This window comes from Rattus norvegicus, chromosome 5, assembly GCF_036323735.1.
Source record: "Rattus norvegicus strain BN/NHsdMcwi chromosome 5, GRCr8, whole genome shotgun sequence".
Lineage (NCBI taxonomy): Eukaryota > Metazoa > Chordata > Mammalia > Rodentia > Muridae > Rattus > Rattus norvegicus.
The window spans coordinates 162,122,719-162,143,016 of NC_086023.1; the positions used below are offsets into that span (position 1 = coordinate 162,122,719).

General features: G+C 46.3%; 2 protein-coding genes across 7 annotated transcripts in view; one reads left to right on the forward strand and one right to left on the reverse strand.

Moving 5' to 3' along the window:
* Positions 1-20,298, forward strand: part of LOC103692519 (60S ribosomal protein L9 pseudogene) — a 1,198,372-nt gene that overhangs the window by 507,973 nt on the left and 670,101 nt on the right. The window lies entirely within an intron of this gene.
* The window catches only part of Vps13d (vacuolar protein sorting 13 homolog D), a 225,390-nt gene that overhangs the window by 8,987 nt on the left and 196,105 nt on the right, over positions 1-20,298 (reverse strand). For all 6 annotated transcript variants that reach the window (XM_006239351.5, XM_006239353.5, XM_063287848.1 and 3 more), the window contains 1 exon segment: positions 1,407-1,538. In XM_006239351.5, the coding sequence (XP_006239413.1) occupies positions 1,407-1,538 (132 nt within the window).

A 20,298-nucleotide genomic window follows, 5' to 3' on the forward strand; every position in this document is an offset into this window, starting at 1 on the left:
AGTATGGAAGGTAGCTGAGGCTGACTTTGAACTTGTGATCCTCCTGCCTCCATTTCCTGAGTGCAAATGCTACTACTCTTGGTTCACACAGTGCTGGGGATGGAACCTGGGGCTCTGAGCATGCTAAGCAAACATTCTACCAGCTTAGCTACATCTCTCACCCCTCACTTAACCCTTGATAGTCCCCCTAAATCCTCATGGGATATGAAAAATGGGACGTGTGTAAACACAGATATTGAACTGCAGCTTTCCAGCTGAGTTTACTGACTGATCTGAGTTCCAGGCACTATTCTAGGTTCAGAGGGTTCTCCAGTGAGTGGGACACCCTAGCCATCACTGGCTGCCATTCTAGTACAGTCTATATCATGTTGCCTGGCCGAGAAATGACTCTTTAGGTCTAAGTCTGAGGCCCAAGATCTCATCAATGATGTAGTTTATGGGACGATCTTAATCCTCTTAGCCTCAGAAATGAGGAAGTTTCTGTTGTTGAAGTCACTCAGTCTGTGCAGCATGTTGTTATGGTAGGCTCAAGGTAGAACAGGCTCAAGGGAAGACTCGCACAGCGTTATTTAGAGACATTCCAATGATACCAAGGCAAGATACACTTAGGGAGACCCCATATCCCATCTCTAAAATTCTAGACTTCATTTTCTATGTCCTCATTCAAACAAGATATGAAATGGGGAATGAGTCTTCTTGTACTGTCTCAACCAATGATACTGAAGGACACCCCCAGGAGCTAATCTTCCCCTGAACTCTTCCACCAGCCAGCAATATCCACAATGCCAGAACCTCCCTAGCTTGCTTCACTTTAGAGGACACACATTACACCAGGGCATTTCTACACCCCAAATTCAGTCCTCTCACATTTGGTCAAGTCACAGAGCACCTACATTCATTCTGAGGATTTCCACAAAATAGTGCCAGAGACTGCCATGGCTACCATGTCAGCTAAGAATAATCTCACTAGCTGAAAATGTGTAAGAGTGACAAAATAATTAAGAAAACTGCATTTCCAGAATATTCAAAGGGTAATAATTTGCTACTTGGTTTCAGTTTGTTAGCATTCTCTAGCAAACACTAGATACTAAAGTTAAAAAAAAAATTATGGGACAAAAATCCCTTAAGACTGAGAATATCTCATGCACTGGCCGCTCTGAACTGACTACCGAGACTGATAGCGCAGAGACAACATAGCAAGGTCTGCTCTGGAGCAGGCTGGGAGCCGCAGGCTGAGCCACTCCCTCTGGTAATGACCATTTACAACCTGCCATTTAGGACAAGTGATTCTTTAGTCTCTTCCAGGGTTGTGTCAGCATGAGGCTCCTGGCCCATAGGAAAATTTCTCAAAGACAGAGGAGGCAACACAGTAGACCAATGGGCTGTTTCTCCACCTCCCCACTTACAACTCGTCCTGGATGTTGTCTGTTAACTTGAAGAGCTGTTCCTGTCCTTCTGCCTGGCTCTCAGAATATCGAGGAAGCAGCCCCTGGGGTCCAGTGCAGCAACGTGGTTTCCGAACCCTCTGGGCTTGGGTCCTAGAAGGGCAAATGGACAAGAAGAGGTTAAAGTGTCATAGTTACAAAGATTTTCCCTCCTCATTTAAAAAGGCATTGCTTAATAGACAGGATCCAGTTGCTGTAGGCCCGTGTGGTCTATCCTGCCCACTGTGAATTCAGACTGGACTTCACAATCTGGGCTATAAGATTATTACGATGCTCAATCAGCTAACTTCCTCAGCTGTCCATTTCACTTTCTGTGTAATGGGATGACACAACCTACCTGTTGGCTGGGAAATCAAGAAAAGTGCTCACTGGGCTTCTGCTAGAGAGCATAGATTGCCTACACCATGGCTATTTACGATGATTATCATGAGCCTCCCTGTGGCCCACACCATTTTGCTAGGGATCCCTTTGGGGCGGTCCTCTGGGGACATGCAATGGGTTCAGGAAGAACACAGCAGGGCCCTAGGCTTTAGTGTGAATCTGCTATGCTGCCAGGCTCCTGTGGTGTGAGCTCAGTCTCCCTGGTAAAGGGTAAGGAATGCAGCAGCCACGTGAGGGGACTAGTCCCAGGCCACAGGAGCAGCCCTAACTCATGCCCTTGGCTGTTGGTTGCCTAAAGGAATCTGCTTTGCTATGGCTTTCAGGGTCGGCTGCTGTTGTCTTTCTCCACCAACCATAGACAGGATAATTGATAAATACTTTTTGGTGTTTTCCTAGAAACAGGAGTCCATATTTGTCTTGGACAGACAGCACATACTTCAGATGACTGATAAGAGTGTCCTGGGTCTGTCCTTAGCCGTGTACTTGCTGTACTTTTTATTATTTGTTCCTGGAACCCACTGAAGCAAAACATCCCTCTCTAGACATACCTCAAAGAGGGGAACAGGCAGCCACACTGAATCAGCACTTTAGAACCACGTACTAGTGGTAGTGGAGACAGACTAACCAGGAAGAAGTCCTCTGTAGGGCAAGTCTGGGCAGGATCCTGGAAACAGAAGTCTGGAACTGCTATAGGCTATCTGCAGCGCTACGATCACTGCAAGTGTTTCTGCACATGGGTTAGTCTGAGTTCACCAGGTTGTGGGTCCAGATGCCATGGGGGTGAAGGGGTGGGGGAGGTGTATGTGTGTGATAGTTCTTAGGAAGCCAGAGGGTCTCCCACTCCCAGACAATTCTCAAACATTTAGGTGTGAGGGCACTTAGGTCCTCTGGCTGTGTTTTCAGGAGTGACTTGCATGAGGGACTGGGCAATGGGTTGGTTCCATTTATAGAACATATTTACATATTCCTACTATGCTTAGTCTCCATTCCTCTTTCAAGGTTTAGGCTTACTAATGTGCTTACCACCAAGTTCCCCCAAAAGCAGGAATGGTGGTGTTGGCAGACATTGTGAGTCCACCAGGAGAGGAACTTCATAACTGTTAATCTATGGATGCTAGCAGATCACCATATGCAAGGGGCCCGCAGGAAGGGGCTGGGTGGGCTTTCCAGATGGCCTGTCCTAGTTTCCTGGTCTGGTGAAATAATCACTATCATTTCACTGTCTAGACTGATCAATAACATGTCTTCCCCAAGGCAATCCCATGGTTCTCTTGCCTAAGAGGCTTCTGAGCATCATCTCTTCTTTCTAGAGAAAGGTCCAAGGTGACTATGTCTAGTCCACTAGGGAAGCAAAGACCAGATATGAAACCTTAACCTTTGTGGATATGTGTCCTGTTCCTTTCTTCTTTTTTTTTTTTGGAGCTGGGGACCGAACCCAGGGCCTTGCGCTTCCTAGGCAAGCGCTCTACCGCTGAGCTAAATCCCCAACCCCATCCTGTTCCTTTCAAGATACCAGCTTTCCGTAGTGCATAATAGCAGGGTAAGGGAAAAACTGACTGTGAGCTTTCCATCCCTCTGAAGGAACCGATAAAGACTGGCAAACCAATGAAAGGTGGCAGGCTTCTGCTCCTGAGCTCCTAGAAGTCACACCAACTGCAGGCCAGCTTAAAACGGAAGAAAGTGTACAGCATGTCACCATAAAGTTTATTCCCTGGCTTAGTGGCTTCCTCTGGAGCCCTTTCTCAAACTTTATCTCCACTCACAATATATTTATCTAGCCTTCAAACTATAACCCCACACACAGGTCCATCCAGGATGAGCAGGGAAAGCAGCTCCCTTACGGGCATGTCCATATACCTATGTGCTATGCTTATCTTTCCCCCAATTTTCTGCAGAGGGCAAACTACCCCCAATTTTAAGGTCCTCTTTTGGTGGTCTATTAAATACCAAGAGCTAGGCTGGACTCATTGCCTAGTGCTGGGGCCTATAGGAACTCACTGTGATGTGCAAAACTCATGTTCATGTCAATATGATATACAAAGGAAACCGCACAGCCTCTCCTTATAAACCTAGCTCAAAGAGAGGGCAAGCTGTGTAAATGAGGGGCTCCCCACAGAGGGGTGATTTGAGAGTATTCTTTAGAAAGGTGAGAGGCAGATTAAAGGTCCTCTTCCTCATCCTTCTACAATGTTGAGTCAGTAACTAAAGCTAGATTTTCTTCACTAAAACACAACTAAGATTTCAAGTTCTCACGTCCAGGTTGGTAGTTTGTGAGCACGGTTTGGGGATGGTGTGTAAAGCCACTGTGAGAACAAATCTGCACTCAAGCTTGGTTAATAACAACAGCGGCGGCGGCAGTGGCGGCAACCACCACCTCCACCACCAAAGATAAGCAAATGTTTCCAAACCCAGGAGCTGGTACAAAGGTTATGCGGTGACCTTCACTGGGGAAAAGAGACTACTGTGTGGTAGCAGTGTCCTCATCGTCATCTGTATGAGTCTGTAGACACAGACACACATATGTAACTGACTGGCTGCTAAGTCACCCTCTTTTGTCCCCGTGAGCCAGGCACTGGGAGGAAGACATTAGGATGGCTTTCTCAGGCTCTGTTCAGGGCCTGCCACCATCACTGGCCTCTTTCTTTATTTGAACAAATAATCGCTAGCCGCACTGCTGAGCACAGCTTGGGTCTTTTGCGTGCAGACACCCACTCTTCTCTTGGCACAGCTCTGATCCCGCATCTTGTGTCTATTGCCCATGTCCTTTCTTAGGCTTTCTTCCCACACTTCAGAGTGTGCTCTGGCACACCAGTGTTGTCTGTGGTCTCCAACCATGTGGGTAATTGCAGATGCCACTGTCCATTGAGAGGGTTCAGCCATTCCCTTGGGCAGCTGGAATTCACCCGTGTCTGTTTCCTAATACCCCATAGTATGAATATCTCAGTGCTGGCCCAAGTGATGTGGCTATGAATATTCTTGTGCATTTGAACAACAAATGTAATAATAATACACATTTCATATTATTTAGATACACACATTTGCATACATGCACGCACCCTTTCTGCCAGATTTCAGGATACTAAAGTTTGTTGAAGAGGAAAATTTTAGCTTCTTTTAAAGGGGTGAAACCATTTTGTACTCCCACCATGATGCAGTAGAAAAACATAACTATCCACATCCCTTTCAATGCGTGGTACTGTCTAGGGCAGCACTGATTACTATGCTGTCTCTGCCACATGGCTACAGAGCATGTGAGATGTGGCCAGTGTAACAAAAGAATCAAATTTCAAATTTACTTTCACACGAGAACCTGTCTCAAAACAAGCAGACAAAGGAAAGGGAAAGGAACGTCGGGGGTGTGGCATATGCCCAGCATTCAGGAACCAGAAGTGGTGGCAGGGGGTTGGGGGATAGGGTGTCAGTAATTCAAGGCAAGCCCAAGTTAATAGCAAATTAAAGGCTAGTCTGGACTACAGAAGATCCTGTCTCAAAAGATAGAAACAAAACGAAATTAAATTGATCCATACTTAGCTCTATGTTGGAGAACCCAATTTAGAGTCTATTTGCATTTGGTTTGTTTGTTTGTTGTGGAGTTGTGTGTGCATGCCATAGCATATGTGAGGAGGTTAGAGGACATCTGTTGGGTGTCTCTCACTGTGGATTCTAGAAATCAAGCTCAGGTCAAGGTTGGGCAGCAAACACTTTACTTGCGAAGCCATCTCACCAACTGGGTTTAGATTTTTCAGTCTGCTGCTGGAGTGGATATAAAATGGCCTCAGTGCTTTCTTATTCCACCTTCTTTCAGATAACAGAATAATGGCGTCTTCTGATAGCTATTCTCGATTATAGACTTGACTACATCTGGGAAGCCAATTTGTTGGACACTCCTGGGAGAAATTTTCTTAATCTGATTATTTGGATAAGGAAGATCTACCCTCATTCTGGGCCATACCTCATAGTGGCAGCCTACATAAAAGGCTAAGGATAGGGGCTGGAGAGATGGCTCAGTGGTTACAGCACTAACTGTTCTTCCAGAGGCTCTGAGTTCAAATCCCAGCAACCACATGGTGGCTCACAACCATCTGTAATGGGATCCAATGCTCTCTGTGTCTGAAGGCAGCTACAGTGTACTTACACATGATAAATAAATAAATCTTAAAAAAAAAAAGGCTAAGGATAAAGGAAGCTTTGTATTTTGCCTGCTTGTCCCCACTTTCTCTGGCAAGTTTATCTATCCTACTGAGGCCAATTCTATTGTAGTCAAAAGACCAGCAGATCCAGGAATCCTCTAGATTAGACAGCCGGGCCATCCAGCATTTTGGATGGAACAACTGCCAGATTCTCAGCCGTTGTGTTGTGAGACAGCCATTATTAGCCTGCCTGGAAGTCAGTCTACTAGCTCCCCATTATATCTACATACTCATTCTACCATTTGTGCTTCTTCAGAGAATCCTGACTAATATGGTATTCATAAGGTGCTAGCTGTGGCTCCTGTCATTGGTGCTGGGGCATGAAGGTCAAGATTAAAACTGTTCTGCCACCCCACTCCTAATTGTCAAGATGGGCAGCCCCTTGGGCAATATCTGGTACCACACTAAACAGGAAGTAGAAAAAACCCCCACTCACCCTCCTTGGGTAACCAAGTTTCTTGACCAACACTGAGAAGAGTGAGTTCAGTGTGTGCAGTCTCTGCCTCCACAAGCCTTTGTTTAGCCAAAGGGCTGCGGTGCACTTAATTGCTGCCAGCTGGGGGTTGTCGGCCATTTTAAGCCCTCAGCTGCTGCGGTTTATAAATTTCACAGCATATAGGAAGAAGCAGTCCTTTCAGTCAACCGGCTAATCCAAAATGTCAGCACCAAATGAACTTGAGCTTTGAACTCCATGAAAATGTCAGGAGGCTGCGATACACCATGGATGCCTCTTCCCCAAGGGAAGAGGCTACTCACACAGTGGCTGATACACTGCAGATACCCACCCAGGGAGAGCATTCCATGAATACGCACTTCATCTGGTGGGGGCTATGTGACAGATACCGGAGGCCCCCAAACCAAAGATCAGAGCAATGAAAACAACCTCTGTCATAGTCTTGAAGCAACAGTAAATGCAAACAAGGTGGTGGACAGATCTGACCAGTTCCACTCGGTTGATCTTGCCTTTCAGCCCGGGGTCAGCAGTTGGCCAGGCCATGATTTGTTCTTTGCTTGTATGATGAGTAGCTGTGTCAGGGCTGTTAGTTGGAGACAGATGGTTGTGTATGTCCATACCCCAGCATAGTGTAAGCTGATAGCTGGTTGAGAAATCTGTCATTGTCGAAGTCTAACAAGCAAGTGGTATCCACACACTATCAGTAAATGAGTAGAAGGTGTGCACAGACTGTGACGACCAAGCACAGGAGATGTTTATTCAACAGAAGGCTACCATCTTACTGAGGGTTGTACTAGCTGACCTCTGAGGAGTGACAGATGATGTTTGCATTTATTTTATATGTGAGCCCAAGATTTTTGTTTTTACTATCTTACTGATATGCAGTGTGATTAACCAAGCTCAAATAATTAGACTAAAAACAGAAGGTTGGCCCAGACTCTCAACATTGACTGTTTACTGCAAACAGCTATAAGGTATCAGGGGCCTTAGCTGAATGGCTCCATCAAACATTTGTCATTGCTGTGAATGGAACCAAACAGTCTACCCAGTGGCACCACCGGCACTGGGGAGCCCGATTTGGCTAACACACTCTGATGCCTACTGTAGTAGAGCGTCTGAGGTCCAGTGCATCTCTGACCTGCAGCTCTCTTGTCTCTGTCCCATAAATCCATTTGCAAACACTATGAGGAATGTGCTTCTCCCGGACAAAAAGACTTCACTCTACTCAGTGTACAGTGTGGTGACAAGGAAGCTTGAGTTTGAAGAGCAAGTCCATTTACAAACTGTTTCCTTGCTTATAAGACAAAGTTGATGACCGGCAGTTTGGCTCAGTGGGAAGAGCCACTCATTGCCACGTGTTCAATCTCCAGGACCCACGTGTGGAAGGAGAGAGTCAACTTCCATACTTCACCATGGTATATGTGCACTCGCACCACATGTGCACTCGCGCGCGCGCACGCGCGCGCACACACACACACACACACACACACACACACACACACACTGAATGAATATAAAATATTAAAATGAAGTTGATAATAGGACTGTCACTGGGAGTAAATAAGTCAATAAACATACAGTGTTCAGAGTGGGGTCTAATTTATACAACACACTCCATAGAATGGCACTGAAAGCACAGAGAAGGGGCTGGAGCTCAGACACATGGGCCGGAGGTGGGGGAAGCTCATGGCTTGCCACTTCCTTTCCTGTGGATACTCCACTCCCCTCTCTGGAGCTCTGAGGTCAGAGTCATGTGTAAGGCAATACATAAAGCCCTACACCACACTTGTGCCACTGAGAATGGGAGAGATGTTGACTCAAGGAACACAGAAATCCGATTTATATTGTTAGGTTTTAACAGTCCAGCAGAGACGACTTCCTGGGCTGGGTTTGCACCCATCAGTGGGATTCACACCTGACTTGTTTATAGGGGTCAAGGCTCTTTGTAATCTCACGCATTTGGGGACAATGTGACACTGTGACCGTGACAGCTGGTAGGACTAATGCCAGCAGATGTGCTGCTGGGACTTCAACTTGAGTACAAAGATACTCCAGCCCTTTTCTTGGTCAACCGCCTCCAGGGTGAGACTACCTGTTTACTTCAGCTGGCTTCAGAGGGCCAAGAAAGCTCACTTTATAATGAATTCTGCCCAGCTGCAAGCCTTGGGAAAGGTTCCCAAAATGTCATAAATCTGCCTGCATTCTGGGGTTGCTTTATTTATAAAATGGCCAACAACTTTTAGGATCATTACAGGACAGGGGAACTAAACAACCAAAGGCTTTGTGTTTTATCCCTGACCCTGAACCAGAATCTATTGTTGATAGATTCACACGCCTGGCAAACCTGTCACTAATGTTAACTCCAGGATTGTTTCTGCCCATTAAAGCTGGTCTGTAAGGCTAGTGAGAGAAAAGCTGATTTTCAGATAATTTCTGACCAACAACAGTATAATGTGAAAATCCAAAGGAAGAAATAAGAAATTATCTCCCAAAAGTTGGTATCTTTTGAGATCAAGGTGGAACAGAGAAAAAAAGTTTGTGGGGAAAGGAAAAATAAGCTATCCCAACTAGAGACTAATTAGCTGCTGGACATTAAGAACTCACCTGATTGTCCTCAGCCTGTTTCCTTATCAGCACGTGAGAATGTAGTAGGACTCACAAAATTAACTGTCTAACCCCACCCCCCTTCCTTAGAATAAGTAAGTCAACTTAAAACTCATAAATGTGGCTGAGCACAGTGGCTATCACTTTTAATCCCAGTATCTGGGAGACTAAAACAGGCAGATTATCAAGTCTGAGGCCAGTTTGGGCTGCATAATGAGTTCCAGGCCAGCCTGAGCTACAACCTGAACCTTTGCCTCAGAAACCCAAATCCTTGCCCGTTGTGGTAGGGCACATCTTCAATCCCAGCACTGAGGCGGCAGAGGGAATCGAATCTGAGTTAGAGGCCAGCCTGGTCTACATACTGAGTTCTCAGCCAGGGCTACACAGAGAAACCCTGTCTTGAAAAACAGCAAAAGCAAACCCCAATCCAGGAGTGTAGTATTTAGAGTTTCATTGCCAAAAGCACCAATGTGGGATGGGGTGTGTGGCATGGCTCCCAATAGGAGTGACTCCTTAAGAGTAATGTTGAAACTGGACACAAAAACATTTTCCCAGTTCTATTCAGATACTAGTGTCCTGAAATAATGTTTGTAAAGAAGCAGTGCCAACCAGCTGGAATTCAATATTCAATGAAATTCCTAGAATTCACCATGCATGCATACATACATACATGTCTGTGTATGTACGTATGTATATATGCACGTATGTATGTATATTACTGCAAAACACTTTCTCTGTGTTTGTAAAATAACCTCTCCTGTACAGCTATTGCTACCCCAGGGTCTGTGTCAGGGCCAAAGCCAGGTAGACCTGGAGGTACTGTGGCTTAGGGGCTTGCTGCTTTGGGACTACCTGCTCAGCTTCAGGGCTTCTCACATTTTCCTGTCACACGCAGGGAATGCTGGAAAGAAGGGAAGGAGTATAAACTGTACAGTAGTCGGCCTTTCAGCTGAGCTGTAGGGGGCTGATGGAGAAACAAATGCTCCAAGACATGTACACCTCCTTCCTGCCCAGATACACCCAAGTTGCATGCATACCCTGGGAACTGTAGGACTGGTGCAGGAGGCTCAGGTGACTAGGGATGGCTGGAGTGGAAAGGTGAAGGCTGGGAGTTGGGTATGACCCTGGAACCCCTGGAGCATAGGAACGCTGGCAATCCTACTGTGGGGGCACTAGGAAGCTCTTGGCCTGGGTCACTTGCTCCCAGAGGGTAACTGGCAGCTTTGTTAAATGTCTGCATTTTTCTGAGAAGGAAAAAAAAAAGGGGTTCGGAAGTCTGGCAGCCACTTTGGGTCCAGCTCCTCCTGGGGAGCAATAGTCATCTTGACATTCAGCTGGTCCATGGCTCAGAAACGTCTGGGCCAGTGGTCACAACAAATTTCATTTAAACTCCAAGGAGAGGCCTATTCAGAGTGTATTCCTTATACAGCTCATACGATATATCAGCCCAAGCTTTAGGTTCCTTTGACCTTGGAGACAACAAGTTACCTCCAGTCCCCATGCCCCTTCTCACCAGGTGGGTTTCTTGCTGTTAATCCTCAGACTTAACCAATGGCTAAGCTCTCACAGAAGCCAAGGCCACCTTCAGCCAGCTATACCATCTAAAGTCAGAGATGGCACTGTCTTGAAGCTCGTATCTGTCTTGAAGTTTGATGGCTCTGGCCCATCAGTCCAATGTCCTCAAGACTATCCTAGTTTTTCATACCAAAAGAGACTGTCTCTTTGTTCTGACTCTCTCCATAGGACCAGGCATAAGCCCTGACAGAAAGGGGCAGAGGAGAACAGCTACATGTCTGAATGGGAACAGTGTTAAGCAGTGTCCTTTCCAGACAGGAAAGAAACAGAGCAAGGTGGCATCTTGGCCACACCCTTTGGTCCCTCTGTGACAAGCTCATTTCTGCCTGGGACCAGGATGTTCCACCTGTGACAGAGTCTTCTTTATTTGGTGATAAAATGGTCAAGCTGCCTGTTAATTACGTGCTGCCCAGTGTTAACATGAGCCGGGCTGACTGTCATAGTCCATCAACCCTTGGCAAACTGGTTTGTTTGGTCTGGACAGCAAGCAACATTCCACACTACTGGATTTTTTTCTCTCCCAGATCCCCTGCGGCCCTGTCACCTCCCCCCCTCACCAACCCCCAACCTTTTTAAAAATTACAGTCTGTTCTGCTGTCTCTAGTTACAGTCTGTAAACAATAAGCAATGCTGATGAAATGCAAAAAGCTGAAAATTTGTAAAGCAGAAAGGTCTGCGGGACGTCTCCATCTGTGTCACATTAAACATGCATTGCACTCCAAAGGTCTGCTGAATTCTGTTGAATCAGGACCCGGGTGACACAGGCCAGAAGGGCTCTTCTGCTGTATGTTGAAGGCCACTGAACACAAGCGAAGAGGGGTGCAAGGTGGCATTAGGAGGAGGGGACAGGCAGCTCACTGCAGACTATGCTTGTGTATGTGGCAAACTGGCAGGTCACGAGGGAATGGCAGACCTTTCTTTAGTTCTTGGTGGTTAAAGTAAATAACAGGTTTTTATGACAAGGTGACTCAGTTGAATGGCTGACTCTCCATATATTAAAATGACTGCAAATAAAAACAGAATGGAAGGAAAACCCTTACAGTACACTTGGCAGGTGTTTAGAGGCTCCTGGAGATGATGGTTGCTATGCTGGGCCAAAGGAAACTAATTTAGTTGATCCCAGGCACTTTCCATAGAGGCTCATGACACATTCACTCTCTCTTAAAAAATGGCAGAACGCGAGAGAACAATTGGTATGTTTTAAACTATGTCACTGTGTTGGTCTGTGGATGACTTGAATACAATGAAAGGGTGTAAGTGACCCAAGGCACCATGAAAAGACGGCTTACATGGTTATGTTATTAGCTCTTGCACATGCATTTCCCATCAGTCTTAGGTGAAAAGACATCAGGCTGGGACTAGACAGCAGTATTTAGGGCTGTGGCTGTAGCCATGAACATTTTCACTGGATCCCCGGACACTCCAGCCTTCACTGTTCTTCCCAGGGGGTGTTTATTATCATTGTACTTCATGGTGAAGAAAACATGTCTTGCTGGAAGTGACAAACTTAACCAAGGGTCTTTCTGATTCTCCTGGGCTCAGTAATCTTATTGTATATCATTTGCTGAAGAGACTGTTAAGACATACAGAGTCCATTGCCGTTAGGCATCTGGACACCATGAAGGGATACCAATACTGAGAAGCTTACAACCAAGAAGGTACACAGTCTACACTCTTGCCTGCCCCCGCACCCACCCCCCTCTGTGTGTGTGTGTGTGTGTGTGTGTGTGTGCGCGCGCGCTTTAGAAATTCACCTGTCTTCTCTACCCCATCTTCCAGTGATGGGTTACATATGTAAGGTGTTGCATGTAGCTTTTATATGGGTCCTGAGGATCTGAATTCAGAACCCCAAGAATATTACCAATAGAGCCATCTCCCCAGTGCCCAAGGTCTACATTCTTTTTAAATATTTATTTACTTTATGTGCATATCTTGCCTGCATGGATGCCTAGTACTCACAGAAGTCAGAAGAGGGTGTCAGATTATAGAACTAGAGTAATGATGGTCGTTAGGCACCAGGCAGGAATTAAACCCAGGTCCTCTGCAAGAGCATTAAGTGCTCTTAATTTCTACACTGCCTCCCTAGTTTTGTTATGGAACAGTTTCTTCTGAGATTGAAATAGTCCACCTTAAAGAGAAGCTCCTTAAAATATAAAGTAAGCAAAAGAGCTTCAGGAAGTCCCTGAAACTCATCAAATTTATAAGGTCTCCCCCTCCCAAAGAGTAAACAGTAAAGACTCTTGAGAGTCAATCTTAGACAAGTCAAGTACAAAGAAGCCTCAGAGGCCAGCTTAGTTGTCTAAAAGAAGCAAATACTAGCTGAGCTGCCTGGAAAAGGCTTAAGCCTACTGAATCTAGAAATGACATTCTCCAACTCACTGGGCTCCTTGCAAGGTGTGTAGCACATTCCAGGTTTCCAGCTTTTGTGCTGGGCTGGATTTTGGCAATGCAGCTATCTTTGAGCCATTTCTTCTTCTGTAATTAACCACTCACCCATATTCCTGTAATTAACCACAATAAAACTCACTGATCTGTTGAAGATTCCCATTCTGGGGTGAGAAGATGTGTACGTTTTGTTTCCCCAGGAAACTTCTGCCACACAGCACCCCATAGTTTACACTTTTGATGACTATAGAAGCCTAGATCTTGTATCAGATGAGTAAGTGCAGCAGCTAAGTGGGAGTGCTATGAACCATGGAGGCCTGAAAAGGCATGCTACAGCTTTTTGGAAAGGCCTGGCATCAAGCAGTGGCTTGCTGTACTGTAAGGCTAGAAGGAACAAGTTGTATATAGATACTTAAGCATAGGAAGCAACAAATAACAAGATTTAAAAAAAAACAAAACAAAACAAGTCAACAGGTCACAGCCCACACAACCAAAACATCTGCCAGCCCTTGCTTTTAAGAGTTTTGGCAATGGGCATTACTATAGTCAGAGTTACAACAAGCTCTCATAGTCATGATATAGACTCCAAGGCATATGGACAGGAACTAGCGGTGACTAAGTCACATCTTATCAGCATCTGGAAGGAGGACATGTCCTACATGGATAAGGGACTGGTTGTCTTCATGGCTACTGTTGGGGAGGCTGGGGAAAAACACAGCAAGATCACCAAAGAGGAAGGCACACTTGACTTCAGGGCATTTTAATTTTTTTCTTTTCTTAAAGAAAAATATTATCTCATTCTAACAGTTCCTTTAAACATCTGTCAAACATTCCCTCTCTCCCATTTTCTCTGAAGCAAGGTCTTACATAGATCATGTTGGCCTCAAATTTGCTATGCTATAGCAGATGACCTTCAATTTCTGATCCTCCTGCCTCTATCTCCTGAGTGCTGGGATCACAGAGGAGCAGTATGCCTGGCACTGCTGGGGCGCAGTCCTGGGGCCTTGTGTAGACCAGCTAAGCATTCTACCAGCTGAGCTTCTCCAGGAACTTTACAAAGACTGGGACATAAAATATGAAAAGCAGTTTACAAGTGGAGAAGTGGGAATGGACAACAGAAATACAGGTGATGACTAACACTACTGACTTGCTGAGAAGTGTGAGCAGCAGCCACCGCAGCCGCAGCCGCAGCCGCAGCCGCAGCTGCAGCAGCAGCAGCAGCAGCAGCAGCAATGAAACGTTTGCTCTGACCGGCAGACTTAAAAAAATGAGGCCTCTTTCTTACTATGGTGTCTGGCATAAAAGCTGTGACTCCTCTGAATGAAGAAGCAGGCAGAGGGCTGGGAAAACAGCTTTAATTCAGCCCTGTAGGTCAAGCACAAACTGCCTCACCTTCCTAGGAAGTGATCTATAATGTGTCACTACAGAAAACATGCAATACTCCAAAATTAAAAATCAAGCTTTTAGAAATTGACCTTAAGGACAGTGTCTGTCAGCTATGAGAAGCTGCAAGTGTCTGTAATGGGTGAAGCAAGTATATTATGGCATATTTACCACATATTATATTAATGTTCAAAACAACTTGCTTTTGGAATGGAAAGGTGCTTTTACGTAAGATGTTGATGTTTGTACTTGGAGCTGCAGGGGCAGCTTGGTAGCAGAGCTAGGATGCTTGAGCTTCCAACAAAACGTATATGCGCGCGCGCACACACACACACACACATGCACGCACACACACACACACACACACACATGAACTTGTGTAACACTTATATATATGCACACATTTGTATGTCCATGAATGTGCACATATAGACATGCAGGGAGGTGTTTAGTGGCACTGTACTGGTAACTTTTTGGTGATTATTAATGACCTGTTACACTGAGTTCTGCTCACTCTCTCGAGACGAGGAGGAAGGGAGAAAATAACACACCTACTTCAGTGGCTTGCTGTAACAATTACACAGCTAACAACCAAGAGTGCTCCAAACTTCAATGTACACATACAGCATGCTATTTTACCTAAACATTAAAACTATGTCTTTAAGAAAACATGATGATTCAGGAAGCAGTTCAGTTCATAGAAACACGTCTAAAGTATACTCACAATGAAACCATAGATGAGTCCAGGTTTCCATTGTAATAAGTGTATACCACATGGGCTAGGTGAGGAAGGAGCTGCTGAATGGCTTTTTTTCTGGAAAAGGGACAATCAGAGGGGAGTGATGACTACTTATATCTCCTCCCACAGCCTGGCCAGGCCCTGTGTTCCCCTGGATATAGTAGGGAGGACCATGTATGTGACTTTGTCAAGCTGCAGTTGTCTATAGGACTTCTCCTGGCCTAAGAACTTACTTACTTCTACCACACTGTCTCACTTTCTGACCCTGAATAGCAGGAAAGAGTGCTCCTTCTTATGTGAGTCAGGAAGCTCAGAATACTGTGCTCTAACAGAAGAGCTGGAGGAGTTGGCAGGCCCAAGAGGGACCTGGGTATGCATGGTACAGTTGTTAAAGGGTCCCCCCCCCCCGCCCAGGTAAGGCATGCATTGTGAATACACACTGTAAGAATGGGAAAGAGCACATGCAGCTGCCTCCCAGCATGCCCCAGTTCCAATCCACCAGCAAGGGAAAAGTGACATCTGGAACTGGTTTTGAGGCTCTCCAGCTGCAGATCCACAAGACTGAAGGGGCTTATGGCTGTCCTTTCTGATTCTCATCACGGCCGAACACAAGCCAGAAGACAAGCTGGTTCAGAAACCGAATCAACCTCACTTTGAAATGCTCTTCACTCCCCGACCTCCTTTGAAAGCAGAATTAATAGTCCAGGTGGAAAGAGATCAAAATGAAAGATAAGGGCTTGGGTCCTTTCAGGTGTATTTTGAGAATTCATAGAGATCAGATGTACCCTGGGTCAGAGTTGACCTTCCCAGCGCCTGTCCTTTTAGGAGACAAGAGCAGTAAGACTGAATTCATTTGTACTGTTGGCCTAGGGAAAGGGTGGGGGTGGGGGGGAGAGAGCACATATACAAATTGTGTTAGAAACGTGTTATGAGCCAGAGAGACAGAGGTAAGATGCTAGACACTGCCAGACAGATAGGGCAATAAGCAAAATCTCCCAGATGTGGTGCCAACCACTGCTCACACTCAGCATATGCCTTTCTAATTGTTTCCCTGTGCATGGGTACACGGGCTTGTGAGCAAGAGAGAAAGGTAGTAGTAGATCCTGCCCTCCTGCCCAAGTCTTACTGTAGCTCAGCGAGAGGTAGATAGAGCCAAACCGCCTCTGATATTAACAAGGGACACAAAGCTCTGCCTACTTATCCCTAAAACGGAGGGTTTCCTTTTTCTTCTGGACCCAGGCACAGACAGCAGACAGTGAAGGCAAGCTTTGGCTAACTAATGCTCAAGTTCCTTAGGGAGGGAGGGGCATAAGCAGCCCAGAGCAGCTCTGACACTGACAAAGGGTGAGTCATACTAGAGGCCAGAAGTGACTCTTTAGTCTTTAGTTCTTCGAGGCTCCCTTTCCAAAGGATTGCTCAGACCAAGGACTGGGAGCAAACTTCCTTCTATGTGGCACAAAAACCATCGAGGACTTCCGAGTGTTTTGACTGCAGATGTTTGCAGATAAGAATATCTATGAATGCTAGTTAACATCTGGCTAACTCATGGCACATTCAATGATTATTAAACAGAACCAAAGAAATCCAAAGAGCAGCAAGACTTCTCCATACGATTTGGCCTCGTGCATGACGAAGAGACACATGCAGTTTGGGTGTAGCAGTCGTGTGACAGAGTCCAGATGACAGCACCCTCCATGCTGGAGTCACCATAAGCGTCTCTTGGGGCCCTCAGAGCACCTTGACAGTGGAACCAAGACTAACAAAGGACCCAAAGGTCTTAGCCTGGCTGGGCACTGTGTCTCTTCCCTTACTTCTACAGCCTTTTTACTCAGGTCCACAGCACCATAATAAACAGGAATCCCCCGGCCCCCCAAGGGGGTCACAGCATGCTGACACATCTTACGTAACAGGCATCCTACAGAGGCCTCCTGTGCCAGCTGTGCAGCAGCTGGTGCTCCCAGGTGATGAGCGGATACAGAGGGACTTCTGAAGGCAGAGCAGAAGAAACAAAGCTAGAGCCAGGGAGTGTTATTGCTGCTTTCTGGAAGGGCAGACTCTGGGTATAGAAGGGAGTGCCACCGTTCCTGGGTACAAAGCGTGGTGACCTGGTCTTTGGACATAAGCCAGGGTCCCTCTGCTCTGGAAATGACAGACACAAAGCATGGACAAGTTCTCCAATGAGGCTAAGAGAGATGGGCTGACAAACAAGATGAAACAACCCCAATCCACTCTCCCTCCTAGGCCCTCTGAATACAGGTAGCTATATTAATTAAGCCCATGTCTGTCTGCACATCTGCTCATGTCACAGTTCCTTCTGAGAACTAGGCTGCCTAGGCCTGGCTGAGAGATCTACTTCCTCATGCCCTCCCTAGTGAGGGGATACAGTTCCTTTGAGGCCATCTGGAACACCAGGCCATTCCATAAGGCAGCCTTCCACCTGCTCTGATCAGCATGGGGCTTGGCCTCAAAGAGCCAGAGAGCAGGGCCCATCCAGAGCCTCCACAATGCTATGAAAAGATACAGCATCCAGGCATCAACCACTCTGCTACCAACACAGCCTCCTAGGAGACGGCTAGGTTTCCTGTTGTGTCAGCCCCGTTTCCTTCAGCAACATTATACTGCAAACAGAGAGCCGCTCTGAAGAAAGCACCATGGTGTCCCATTTCTGGGCTGGGGAACGGGGGAGGGATGGAGGCAGACTGCCTAGTTGTTCTGAAGGGGAACATTCCAGCACAGTGACCCCCTCAAAGTGGCTCTCCTTCTCTCTCCCCAGACATGAAATGCTGTTTGAAGAAAGGAAGCATGCAAGCTTCCCTGTGTGACCTCGGATGGGCAGGTTCTGAATGGCAGCTGGGTCTATTACATGCCGTGTGAGAGGGTTAAGCAGGACAGCCTCAACTCTTTATAAACTTTTGCCCTGTGGATATGTACTCATTGGCGGCAGTACAAGACTCGAGCTGTATTACACGCCTTAACGATATGGTTCAACTGTCGGTCAGGCTTGGGCCTGGCAACAGGCCAGACCGCAATCAATGGGACACAGAGCCTCCCCCTTTCAGATCATCACGAAGGCTCATATTATCTCCTTTTCGTCGTGCTGGTTAAATTTATGGAGCAGAACCCTGAAGCTGCATTCCTTGGGCCGGGCCGGCCCACGCGGCCCTCCCTCCCTTTGTTCGGTACTGTAAGCGAGCTGTGCTTTGGAGGACTGCAGGGTTGTTAGTTCAGGCCCTGACTGTTTGCTCATGACTGAAATGAAGAGAGTTCAGTGGAAGGGCAAAAGGACAGCCCGAGTGTAAACCCCATCCCAGCAGGCCCTGGGCCCCTATATATAGGCCCCGAACTGCTCTTCAATGCACGACTTCACTTTGTTCTCACAAAAACAAAATCTTTAGTCTGATCCCTGGCAAGCTTCTTGCACAACAGCTACCAAGTCCTCATGCATTTGAATCTCCACTTGAACTCTGTTAGGACATCAGGAGGAGGCATATTCTATCTACAGCCATCTTCTAATCTTCCTGGTTCCACAGGAGACAGGAGTGTAAACACTGATTACCAGCTGATCATACTTTCAATACATAATAAAGAGCAAACCTGGTTTTCAGGGCTTGATTACCAAAGTAGAGTCCGTGAGTACCACACATGAGTGTGTGCATGCTTGCCATGTCTGTTGAGCATTGGTCTTATGGTCGCGAGCATAAGATCGTGTGAATCTATCCATTCATTTGCTCTGAACCCAGCGTCTCTGACTGGCATACGCAGAGCTGGGTAGTCAGCCTGCTCTGGCAGGGCTTCATTTGGTTTGAGGGTTGACCTATGAAGAAGGCCCTCCTTACCTAGCTCCAGTGTCTTGTCTGTGCTCAACTCTGATGGAGAATGTACACACACTGAAGAGGGAAGCTAATCCCAGTTTCTCCCATCAGTCAGCTGGAAACCTGTTCATGTGCATCTGCAGCTCTTTGTGTAATGAGACTGCCAGATTGGATTTTAGAGGTTTGGAATGGTTACTAGTAATCTTCTAACCAGGGTTCAAGCATAAGAGAGGGAGCAAGGAGGCACACAGAGGTAAGAAAAAAACAAGGTCAAGATCAACCAAAGACAGCACAGAAACCAGGAGCAGGCAGGAAGCCTAGAAGGGAATCATTGCTAACTGGACAAATCTTGACAATTCCCAAACCATCTGAAAACAACAGACCCTGTTCCAGAGACAAAACACCTACAGCCACGTTTTAACTCTGGGCTGAGGGAGGCTTGAGCCAGGACTTTGCTTCAAGCTGAAGCTGCTTGCTCCCTCATTCCGAGCAAGCCTCGTATTTCTGAGGGGCGCTCTTGGTTGTCCTCAAAGGCTTCTTTGTCCACGCCCCAATGCTGAGAGATTGACAAGCCAGTGAATCTGTCATTCCCAAGCCTAAAGCACTCTTTCAAGAGTTCTATGGGCAGTGCCTAGGAATGAATTCATCATAAAAAATGGTCTCCTGCTTTTTAGAATCCCTCTTGTCTATGGCAATTCTTTTACATAGTCTTAATTCTGATTTGATAAAAAATATTACTAAGAACCACATGGATCAGAAAGTAAGAAGTGACAAAAAATAGACTCATCAAGGAAATGAGAAATGTATAATCCGTGGGACTTGTCTCCACTTGCTTACTTATGTGGTTAGAGTTCAGTTAGCCTTAGCCACAAGGACACCTCACATCTCCAGGGACAGTCAACAGAGCACTTGTATCAAATTGCCACATGGGTCATGTCAATATAGATAAGTGAATGCAGCGTCCTTTAGAGATCATTAGGTGGTATAAAGATACCTGGAGACCTGACTTGGCCCACAGTGAAACTATATGCATCAAGATTCTCTGGAGCATTAACATTTGTGAACCGGCCTATTCCTGAAATGAGAGGCTATCATCATGAGCCAACAGTGCCTGGGAGAACTTATAAGCAGGGGACTTGTTGCCTCCACTTCCTGTTGGACCATTTCTATCTTAAGATCACTTTTATGACAATATCCCAAGACCCTTTGATCAAAAGCAAACAAGGAGACCAGACCCTGAAAATGCAGAAGCACAAGTTGCTTACCGATCCTGTCTGCAGACTCGCCACTGTCCGCCTGTCTGTCTAGCTGTCTGTGAACTACCAGTTCT